The sequence below is a fragment of the Typopeltis vanoorti genome, chromosome 21 (genome assembly GCF_054136105.1).
Source record: "Typopeltis vanoorti isolate ZY-2024b chromosome 21, IOZ_Tvanoo_1.0, whole genome shotgun sequence".
Classification (NCBI taxonomy): Eukaryota; Metazoa; Arthropoda; class Arachnida; order Uropygi; family Thelyphonidae; genus Typopeltis; species Typopeltis vanoorti.
The window spans coordinates 54,145,410-54,157,687 of record NC_143569.1 but is presented as its reverse complement, the minus strand read 5'-3'; the positions used below and the strand labels follow the sequence as shown (position 1 = coordinate 54,157,687).

Sequence of the window (12,278 nt, the reverse complement as noted above, 5' to 3'; positions counted from 1 at the left end):
CCAGAGAACAAAAATACTCTCTACACCATAACAACAAATCTTCAAAACTATTCTTAATATTTTTTCTATATTTGGCTATAAAATATCACTGGATCCATAATATTCTCGCTTATTTTACATATTGAGCATTTAGCTATATACGAGGGTTGTTTGAAACGTTTGGTAAAAAAATAAGTTAAACATATTTTTTTAATTTTTTTTTAATTCACCTTTATTTCTCAACATGGTCTCCATCGAGGTCTACACATTTGGTCCAACGAGTTTCCAATTTTTTCATCCCATCTAAAAAGTAGAATTTGTCAAATTGTGCAAAACAGTAATTGACAGCCTTGATGACATCCTCCTTCGAAGACAGTTTTTTCCCATCGAGCGAAAATTTTAAGTTTGGGAACAAGAAGTCACACGGGACTTGGTCCCCACGAGACCAATCGTGGCCGCTTTTCACTCAGTTCTTCTTTTAAACGGTGCACCAATGACGCATGATAGTCTCCTGTTATTGTCTTACCCTTTTCCAAATTATCATGTTTTTGTGATTCCTTGGGAATCCCAAAAAACAGTGGCCATCACCTTTCCACCTGACAAAACGGTTCTCGCGTTTTTCGGTGCTCTTTCACCGGGCATTGTCCACTGTTTTGACTGCTGCCATGGACTCAGATGTGTAGTGGTGGATCCAAGTTTCGTCTGCAGTCACGAATCGGCGCAAAAAATCCTGCGAATTGCGATGAAACATCTCCAAGCACTGCGTTGAAATGCGTTTTTGATCGACAGTCAACAGCCGCGGCAACCATCGCGCACACAGCTTTTCATGTGTAATTTTTCGTGCAGGATATTATACACTCGTTTAGTTGCGATGCTTACAATATCAGCAATCTCACGCACTTTCACTCGACGGTCTACCATAATGATATCATGGATTTTGTCAATTATTTCCTTCGTAGTGACCTCAGTACGGAGTCCGGAGCGCGCTTCATCTTCAATTGATTTACAACCACGTTTAAAGTTATTTATTCAAAATTGAATAGTCTTTAATGCTGGTGAAGAGTCCCCATGAACTGCATCTAACTCGGATTTGATCTGCGCAGCCGTCCACTTCTTCAAATAAAAGTGTTTTATGCACGAAACTCGTTTTTCTCCATTTTTATGAAAAATGCGAACACTGTCATTTTAAATGTCTGCCAAACAAGAACTACGCACAGCACGTGGCTAAAATTTTTCCACGGGGTTGAAAGAGATGATACGTGCCCAAACTGGTATGAATCAACGAATTGTATCGCCATCTATTGGAAATTTACCAAACTTTTCAAACAAGCCTCGTACTTGAGTAATTTGATTACGCACATAACGAGATTTCACTTATGATGAGTTTAACTTTCTGATATACGATTGAAACGGCAATGAGGTTATTTAATTTAATTCATTAAATAAAATTAATTCATGAAATGAGTTACATAATAAAATAATTACGAGTTGAATTCAAACAACAACAACAACAACAATAATTTTCACATTATCACACAATTTATTTCACACAAATAAATAATATTTATCCGAATAATAATTATTTCGTTTTTTATTTTCAGAATGGGAACAGTTACGAAATTCAAGTCTATAGAAAGCCGATTTTCCTTTCTTCTAAGAAAACAAATAAAACCTTCACTACAAGAAGCTTGCGTGGTATGTCTTTGCTCAGCAAACACAAATGTCAATATGAGAACGGCGCCATTATTGCTGGGACACCAATTGCGAAAGTGAATATGACATTATAACGAATTTAACTAATTGAATTTAAGTTTAATGATTAATGAATATAACTTGTCTCTTCTGTTTTAAATCATAATATATTTTTATTTCATTATGTTCGAAATTATAGAAACCTCAGCTTCCTAGATTATCGCAAAGCAGTGGCAAACTCAGCTACATGGCAAGGTATGACGTAGTATGACTTAAGACCTTAGCTTTGTAAGAGTTATCAGAAAATCGTCATCAGGATTGCTTCTCTTAAATGTGCTAAAGTTACGACGGTAAGATGGAAAAATGATGTTATTAATGTCGAACTTGTGACCGTGTAAATAGAGGAGAAGGAAATGGAAATAAAGGAATCACGCGCTTAAATGTTTTCCTTCACAGGACAAAGCGCAAAATTGAAAAACTCCAGAAGTGGCAAGAGATTGGCAGGGCTGAAAAGAGAAAGAAGCAGGTGGTCCGAAGGAATAATAAAGAGCTACCGAACAAACAAGAAAAACAATTTAAGAAGAAAATTATGTACGGAGACTCAATGGTTAGGGGGAGTACTTGGAGGTAAGCAAGTAAGTTATGTGGAATATAGTATCTCAAGCAAAAATATTGGATAGGGTAGTCAATTCAGAAAGTAAAGGTTGGTGAGGGAATAAAGGAATGCTGTAGTTTCTATATATGTCAGAAGTATCAGGAACAAGAAGGGGAAGTTTTTGGCATTCGTTAGTGTAACCTGGCCAAATGTTCTAAGCATTAGTGAGACTAGACTAATAGCAGATGATATAGATACAGGGATTGAATGTGAAGGGTTTAGTATTTTCAGGGAAGATAGAGAAGATAGTAGGGGGGAAGGAGTACTGCTGATAATAGCAGGTGAATTGCAACCAAAAAGAATAGGAGACAGGTGGGAGGGTGGCTATTCATTTGAAACAATCTGGTGTGAGATTAAGGCCTCTCAGACAAAATATAATATTGGTTGTTGCTCTAGGTAAGGGAGTTCCACGGATGATATGGAAGACATGCATCACCAAATTAGTACAATGAGTACAGGTGGAGTGATTATTATGAGGGACTTCACGTATGGAGATATAGAACTGGAAGGAAGAAAGATCACATGACAGAAAAATAGAATTTATACACCTGCTAAGAGATAATTATTTAAGGCAGCATGTGATGGAGCGTACTGGATGGAGAGATTAGGGGTGGGAGGGTATTGGACCTAGTCATAGGATCAGAGGAGCTATCCATAATCAAGGTGACAACATTGCTTACAATTGGTGGAAGTCACCATGAGCTCTTGACCTGGGGGATTATACAACATGAAGAATATTCTTTTAAGAAGGGGTATATGTAGAAATACAAGGAAGGTGATTATGACAAGCCTAGGAAGAAACTTAAATCATTGCCATGGCATAAAACACTCTAGGGTAAGGATGTTAGTACTGCATTAGATATAGTTAAAGGTCATAGAGGAAATAGTATTAAATTGTACACCTAGGGGCAAGAAGGATTAATGAAGGTGTAGTAGGGGTGTAAGGGCTAGGTTTTTTGCTTGTAGAGTTGTGAATGAGTGGAATGGATTGCCAGAGTCAGTTTTGAGTGCTTTGTCTGTTAATGGATTCAAGAAGAAGTGTGATAGATTGTGTGGATAGATTGGGTCTCCCGCGATGCCCGGATAATAATAATAATAATAATTTTAAAGAATTACGATACTCCTTTAAATAGTTCATATCATAATATGATAATCCATTTTTCACAAGCAATTATGAACTCAATTCAATCAATGATTCGAAAGCGATAAATATGCTTGTGCAATTAATTTCTTTGGAGTAATTATTACAAATCACAAATAGAGATAAAGTTGCAGTGTACTTATATATACCATGACATTCATTTATATTTCTAATTATGAGTGAAAATGATAGTTAATATATGAATAATTTCCTTTTCCTTCTCCGGAATATTTTAAAGCACTAATAATAAATAGGATCATATAATCAATTTTGTGTTTTGGTATTATATTTTCCTCATATAGATTAGGTCTTATAAAAGTCAGTAACGAAAGCGAATATCTGGAAATAACTGGTGGTGTAAGAGGTTTGTTCTTCAAAACCCTCATGGAGAAAATGAAACTTAAGTATAAAAATAATCATTACTGAATTTGAATTTTGGAAATAATATTGAAAAAATATAAAGAAGAGAGGAAATGTGATAAAAACATAAGGTAGTAAAGGGAATCGTATATACACACAGGGAAAATTTTATGGGTCATGGTAGATGGGAGAGTTCTTGAATTTATTTATTTTTTCTCGAAAATCTGAGATTACAACTTTACTAACATAAGTATGGAATGCAGAATATATAGTTGTAGACTAACATTATAGTATAAAAATATTAAAAATATTTATTCAGTCAGTGTTATTGAAAAAAAGAAACAAGTCTTGAAATGTAAATTTTTATTGATGTTTTCTTTTTGCAGATTGAATGTAACCGTTTCAAAGCATGTTACTCAGGAAGAGGCAGTGACGATGTTGGAGAATATAGCGATGATAATTTTGAAGTTTTATTTGTTTTATCAACAATTATAATGTAAACGGAAAAAGAAAAACAGTATGTTAAACAAAGAAGAAGAATAGAGATTAAGCTATTGCAGCGCCAATTAAACCTTAGTATCCAATTCGGAAGCATGAATCACGATCAAGTATTGATCACCACGCCATCTATCGGCATTCTAAAACTATATTAAAATATTTATCATACCTTTGCTACGTGTGGAAAATACAAAAAACTTTCAAATTAAAAATTTCTTCTAGCATGTTAATGTTAATAAAAAGTATGAAATAAAATGTTTTTATGAGTTCAATTCTCGTCCATGACGTGAGGAATCTTTATTTGATCTCTTTCGACTAAAGGTAAGTAAGCCGTCTCATACGGAGGTAGGTTTTTTTTTCACCCAGAAACGCGGGTTTTTCATCCCTCAAAACAGACAAACCGGATCCGTGAACACGCACACACACACACACACACACGGATCTACAGTCAAAAATATATATAGGGAACTTTTCCCATACACTTGGTTCTTGGAAAATTAAATTTATTGATTTTCTTCCAGGAATAAACACTATTATGCGTTTTTCATCTGACGGCATGAAACTCTGTCGTTATTTCGGTTTGCTTTTAATTTAGACCTGATTCTCAGTATATTAATAGATTTCAGAAACGATAGAATTCAGATAAATTAGAGTGCGATATCAAATCTGACTGACTTCATTAAAAGAGGGAGCTAAATCATGAGAAATACGAGAAAATGTCAAGTTAGACAGATCCCCATAAACCGCTTGTAAAAAAAAAAAATGAAAGTGATTAAGGTTATGGATACCTGCTGGACATCAGTGTATTTCTCATGCAGAATTCAGAGGGTCCATAGGCGTAGGGATTACACCTGCTACTAGAACATTATGTATTGAATTCCATACCTTTACTTGCTATATAAACTCAACTCTTTACAAACCAAACGTCATCATTACTGCAATTCATACATTTATAAAAACAAATATTTAATACTTTTAGGGTTACTCTGCCTTGAGAACTGTTTTATTTCCAATGTTTCTTCTTAAAAAAAAAAAAAACGAAAAAAAAAGAAATGAACACAGAAATATAGAATACAAAAATTAATGCGCCATATTTTCACAAAGAAAATTCAACAGTTTTATGTGCAAATCGATAAAATATTTCGATAACTCAGTCCACTAATATACTTGCCTACAAATATATTTGTTTTGCTTTTGTAATGATTTAAGATTTACCAGCAAGAACTTGCCTAAAGATATATGGAGAATTTACGTACTCTTACTGTCGAAGTGATGCAATTGTATGCACCGGGCAATATGTAACAACAATACATTCCTACATCATAATTCATCGTAAACTGCATCTGAAACTCCTTCCATCGAATGTAAAAAGTGATATTTCACTATGTTTTCCTTATGTTGAAATTCAGTAAAAAAAATAAGTGCTAGCGAAGGAACTGTTGTTCGTTCATGTAAGAAAATTCAATATTGATTTTTTCCCAGGAATAAACACAATTATGCGTTTTTCGTCTGATGGCACGAAACTCTGTCGTTATCTCGGTTTGCTTTTAATTTCGACCTGATTCTCAGAGTCTACTTTGACGTCTTTGATGTTTATTATTAAATATCACACGGCATCTCTTCCACTCTCAGGTCTCATAGCGATAGGCAGCTTCACACTGCTTTAATTTGTCTAGTATGGCTAAACATTAATCCACATCGCTTTTTTTTTTTTTTTTAGTTAGTTAATTGTGTGTGTGTGTGTGTGTGTTCACTGGATTGTCTTGTTATTTTGTAAGATTGCCTAGTTTAATGATTTTATTTAAAATATTAAATTATTACTGCAAATAAAATGATATATTACTTTAACTTATTGTACACTGTTTTTTTTTTTGTATTTATTATATAAAATATTAAAGTAGTGGCTAATCAAATAACTAATTAATTAATTTCTTAAGATTATGAAAATTCAATGACGTTCTTTTCTAGAAACACAAAATAAAAAAATATTCTCAGGCTTTATAATTATTCGAAGGATTTAATATTTTTAACTTTTAAAATATAGTTGGTAAAACATCAGAAACATTCCATAAATTTCATGTGTAATGATTTACTAAAATATAAATAAATTAGTAGTCAAAGGGTTTAAAGAGATTGAAATGATTTAAACCTTTATTTGAATTCTCCAAATTCATGGCATCCGAAAAGTTTTGGACGCATTGGAATCCTAGCGTTTAAATGGGAAATTTTTCCTAATTATATGGCATACATCGCTTTTATAGATATACGTTTAAATTATAGAAAATACAATAAATTCTCTTAATTACTTTATATTGAAGCAAGGAAATGAAAAGTGAATTTTAAACCTTAATATTTTGAATCTTACAGAAAACTTAGGAGAGTACGAATTTCGTTTTGAATCACGTGTTACCGTAGTATAAAATTTATTGATTTTGCGCAATTCCTTACTGCTCTTGATCAAAAATTTCGGCTTGGCAATGAAATAATAAATCATATGTATTATTTTTTCTACAAAGTTTCTACCAACTAATTCTCGAATTCTATTTGAAATTTTAGCTAAAATACTATCGTTCAGCGAATAGAGGAAGAGAATTTCTATCTCGGGGAGGAATATACCTTATTTTCGTTGATTGGCTTGCATGTTCACCATGGGCATCCTATCAATGAAGAGAAAATCACTCCCAAATCGCTTATTATATTTTGGAGGGAAAATTTCTCAATTAACTCACTTGTTATTTAAAATCACCCAAACAGCCAAATGAATAAAATACATTAAAAACATAAACTTCATATTCATATTATTTCTATCTTGAATAGACACTTCCCATCCATGTAATTTAAACTATTAAACGTATATTATTGACATACATACAAGTGAAGGCCGGTTCGGTGGTACTGTTTAAACTTTCAAGTATTGCTTTATCATGATTATTTGCTTAATTAAATGGGGATGACTGATGAATTTATTGCATTTTTAACTGAAATGATATTACATTTAATATTACACTTCAAAAATTTTAATTTTAATTATTTTAAAAAAATTATAAAATTATATTAATTCATTCGTGTTCCAGAATAAAAAATAGAACTGGAATGAACTCAATGAACTATTTCTATTATTCTTTTTTTTTTTTTTTTTTCAGTTTTTTGAAACAAAAATGGAACTGAAATGCCTTGGATAAAGATCATTTCATAAGGTGGAGAAAGCCACTGCTAGAGAAATCCCAGTTCTTGGAAGCGTCTCAAGTAAAACCGAATTGCGCGCTCCCACCTCCAGGTTTACTGCAATAGAAGTTAAGCGTGTGATTTTATGCAGCTTTTGGCGCACCGTGTTAGTAGCAGTAGTAGTAGTAGTATAGTACGCCCACAAATGCGAGATCCTTCGACACTTCTGCGCATGTGAAAAGAAGAAGAATCCATTTCCATTATAGGATAATCAATCCGTCTAGTGGGATAAGTTGTTTATTACTACCCGTCGGAAAATTAACTTCTCTTTTATGATCATTGTAGTTTTAAAGTGGTAACCATTTTGCTTGTATAACAGTTGGAAAATTTTACCTATAAAACACGTAAATTCGTGTGTTGGTGACCAATTCATACATCGCCTTATTTCTTACTCCCCTTCAACATGAATGGACTCTTCTTGGCAGCGTGGCAGCGTGATTTCTCTAGCAGTGGCTTTCTCCACCTTATGGAATGATCTTTATCGATATGGAATGATCTTTAAGGACAGATCTCTATACTGTAGGCGAACTATAGTTGTAGTAGTAGTCGAAAATCATCACGATTATTGTCTTTATCGCTTTCACTCTCCTAATAATAGAGGTCATTTAGAGGTCGATAGTTTTCTCTAATAATAGAGATAGATAGTTTTCTCTGTTCGTCTTTAGTGTGATGTATTTCAGTTATACAACATGCGATAAAATCCTGGATATTTCAGAGATATTTTTTAGTCTTAACGGTTGGAAGAAGCAATTGTATTGCGATGACAGAAGCGAACATTCTTTAATTCTACACCCCTTAAGTAATGGATGTATTTATGTTAGTTTTATTGCAACAGAGCCAGTAGAGGAAGATGGATAAAACCTTTAATATCTTCATTTATAGGGGGTGCGTTGATAATTCATTGGAATAAGTGTAGAAATGGCAGAATGTTTATCATAGCCAGTTTTTAGAAAGGCGTTTGTTAGAAATTTGAGCTGCTTGGCTAATTTCTTCATCATTAATAAAGTAGCAAGCTCTCATGCCTAGTGCTCAAAAAGATTCTTGATTTTTGTAGTTTGTAGTGGTGGGAAGAGGCAAGTACGTATGCACATGGGTTGGTTTTCTGAACATATATATTAGTGATATATATTTTAAATTACTCACTATATTTCCTTGAATATTTGTATAAAAATTGTTGTTTATGCTATTTTTATATGATTCTTAAAATGTTTTAGAATTTTTATTAGAAATAATATTTAAAACTTAATTTTAAAGTTTAATTTAACTTATTTATTAATGCACATTTATACTAAAATATAGTATACCCTTAAATTTTAAGTATCACAATATTACAATAAAGCCATCCTAATACTTTAACCTTATGTTTTAGGAAATTAGAGAGAGTCCTTTTTAGGACTTCCAGGGTAACAAATAGCAATGCTGTAGCCAATGAAGTTTTAACTGAGACTCGGCTATTGCCGTTACCCAACCATGACTAGAGCGTTTAGCTCAATAACACCCCATCCACACAGATTTTCTTCATTCAGATGACGGGATAAAGAGTCAAGGACTCAGTCCATCTCTCAGTTGTTTTAAGAACTTAAACTTATTTTTTAATATACATTATATATGTTTCAAATCCATGTAATGTAATATACATTCGAAATTTGAATCTATCATTAAGGTACGTGTCGCTGGTAATGTTTTTGGAAATTTGAGAAATTTCACTCACTCCATAAGACTGTTTTTTAACTCAATGGATGATGCATGAATGTTTAAGTTATACTATTTAGTTTGAAAATTCTAGAATATTTATGAAGGTCCCATATTATTAGTGAATAAAATGAATCCATACATAAATAGCTGTGGTGTTAAAGTCTGAGTTGTGGGGTTAAAATCGACATTTGAGTCACAAATATCTACTTTCTTGCATCAAAATACTACACCTTTCTAAGCAATTTTTCAAACAGTTATGAAGTAATTTAGGACGTTAAATAGTATATAATCTTATGCTGGAGACATATGGTTGCATATAAAACGATATACTTACGACTAACATAGAATATAAGTAAGTAAGTGATTCACTGAATTAAAAAAATGAATAAACATATAAGTGATCCTTCGCGAAGTCCAACGGGAAGTCCTAAAATTGATCAAATATTTTAATTTTTTTAAACATTGAAGAAAGTATAATTTTTTTGATGTATGATTAACATTTGCTAACAAGATGGATCAGTGAAGAATAATAGAAGAATTTAGAAGAATAGAACAAAAAGGAGAAATTATTGTAACCTATTTATTAACATTCACATCTAGTATAAGAAATTAGCCGATAGGATCACGGTAAAGCATAACATTTATGATCGCTGTGCGCAATGTTTATCCACAGTGATGCAGAGAATATTAAGCAGTATAGAAAGTGAGCAACAGCTTTTCTGCATACAAAGTAACAACAATGAAAATGTGATTTATTTAAATGTAGTTTACAGATTTTCATTTTCATTAACTTATAGAATATTTCACTAAGAAGACAAATAAAAGAGAGTAAATGTCCCAAAATCAGAATCAAAAAGCAACCCTTCAGATGACGAAGTCCCAAACTTTTTAGCTGCGAATTTTGATTTGGAATAATGGAATTTTTGAGTTCTGCTGAAAATAGTTCATCTTTTTTCCACTTGATGTCAAGCCCCGCTTCAAGCATTTTCATTATCCTGAAAACAACCCAAATTCTTCATATGACTATCATTATGCATAGAAATATTTGCGAATACTGTATCTGTTTTCAAACTGCATAGAAATATGTTTATATATGAAACAATCAAGTCCATAAAACAGCAATAAAATTAGCCAACTTACATAACACTTAAAGTCTCTCTGCAAGGATGGGAGTGATAAATATAAAATCCTTTACAGCTAGAATAAAATATGTCTTTCGATATGGAAAATGTTTCTATTCCGTGCGGCAACATGTAAAATTCAGCAAATCTCTCATCCTCGATGTACGCAACGGCTTTATTTAGAACTTGATCTATGCCTTCTGGATATTTTTTAACTATGGAGAGTTTGTGTTCTTCCATATTCTTGCGAATCACTTGAAGGGAATCGCCTTCGCTATTCTGCAAATACGAAAAATTCTTAGCAAAAAAAGCAATTTATCTGCAAGTTTTAATCATTTATCATATGCTGGTGAATGACGTAAATGCTATTAAAAAGACGAACACTTTCTGAATAGCCGTTTGTTTTTGCCTGCTTTATTAAAAATGCTGTCAGTATTTTAAACCAGAAAACAAAATTACAAGTGAACGCAAGAAGAAACGCAAGACGTTTCTGACTATAAGGGTGAAGCAAAATGCTTTTATAATCCCTGCTATCTGATAAGGTTGCTGTGTAGGGAAAAGTTTATGAGCTAAGTTTATGAGCTAAGATCTTCATTTGGAAGTAGGATGACCTTGGGTCTCCTATATTTGGAGAAGTCTGTTTCATCATAATTTCTGCTTGTTTCACTAATTCATTTGGATGTGAAGAGGATGCTGAGAAGAACTTTACTGCTGAAGACTGCAGGAAAGAGTAGATGTAGGGGATATTTGTAATCCGGTGGAGTTGAACATTTCTGATATACCATGCTGCGTTCAAGATCATGCGCAGACATTTGTTTTGCGCTCTCTGTAGTTTGAGGATATTTGTACTTGAGGTGTGGCTCCAGGCTGGAGATGCATAAATAATAATGGGTCGAATCATCAACTGATAAAGGAGCAGTTTTATTTTGGTATCCAGCTTGCTATTCCTATTGATAAGAGGGTAAAGCTGTACAATGATTTTTGATGCCTTTGTACATGAGGCTTTTATATGTGGATTGAAGGTTAGCTTTCTGTACAGTACTACACCCAAATATTTGGCTTCTGCTTTCCAGGGAATCTTGATATTAAATAGGAAGATGTCATATTTGGGAGATATTGAGTTTTTAGTGAAGAGCATGGCGATACTCTTCCGAGGGTTTACTTGCAATCTCCATTCCGAAAACTAGTGCTCTAATCTCTGCAGGTTTTCTTGCAGTTTCTTGGTGACAAGGTACGGTTTAATAGATCTGGTTAGTATAGCTGTGTCGTCTGCGTATACGGCAATGATAGATGAGATTGGATTATGCGGAATGTCTGCCATGTAAATCGTGAAAGTATCGGTGCCAGTAGGGACCCTTGAGGCACTCCTGCCAAGATTCGTCTCTGGGTAGATAATATATTATTTAGTTTGACTTGCATTCGTCTGCCTAAGAAATGACTTTATAATATGGATTAGATCTAATGGAATGCCAGCTAAAATCAACTTGTATAGTAGTCCAAGGTGCCATAATTTGTCGAACGCTTTTTCGAAGTCAAGATAAACTGCTCCAGTGTATTGGTGCCAATTGTAACTTGTGGTAATGAATTCGATTAGTCTATGAATTTGTTGGGTGGTACTGTGAAACTGGCGAAAACCAAACTGTTCTGAAGGAAGGATGTTTAATTTTTTTACTGAAAGTTGAATTCTGGAAAGGATAGCTTTTTCTGCTATTTTGCCCAAATTAGACATCAGACTTATGGGACGATAACTTTGAGGCTGCTGAGGATCCTTGCCAGGCTTGTATATAGGAACTACGTCTGTCAACTTCCATGCAGAAGGAAAGTACGTAAACCTGAACATCGCATTTATTATTGTTGTAAGATGTACGATGGTCTTTCGGGGTTGCAGTTTAATAACTTTGTTGGAGATGCC

At 33.4% G+C, this 12,278-nt stretch overlaps 1 protein-coding gene across 1 annotated transcript in view; it reads left to right on the top strand.

Annotated features, from left to right (window-relative positions):
- The window catches only part of LOC150094857 (glutamate receptor ionotropic, delta-1-like), a 65,473-nt gene extending 61,146 nt beyond the window's left edge, over positions 1–4,327 (top strand). Inside the window, exon 5 of the mRNA XM_090411681.1 lies at positions 4,214–4,327. Coding sequence (XP_090267807.1) covers positions 4,214–4,327 — 114 coding nt within the window. The remainder of the gene's footprint in view (positions 1–4,213) is intronic.
- Positions 4,328–12,278: the final 7,951 nt, after the last annotated feature.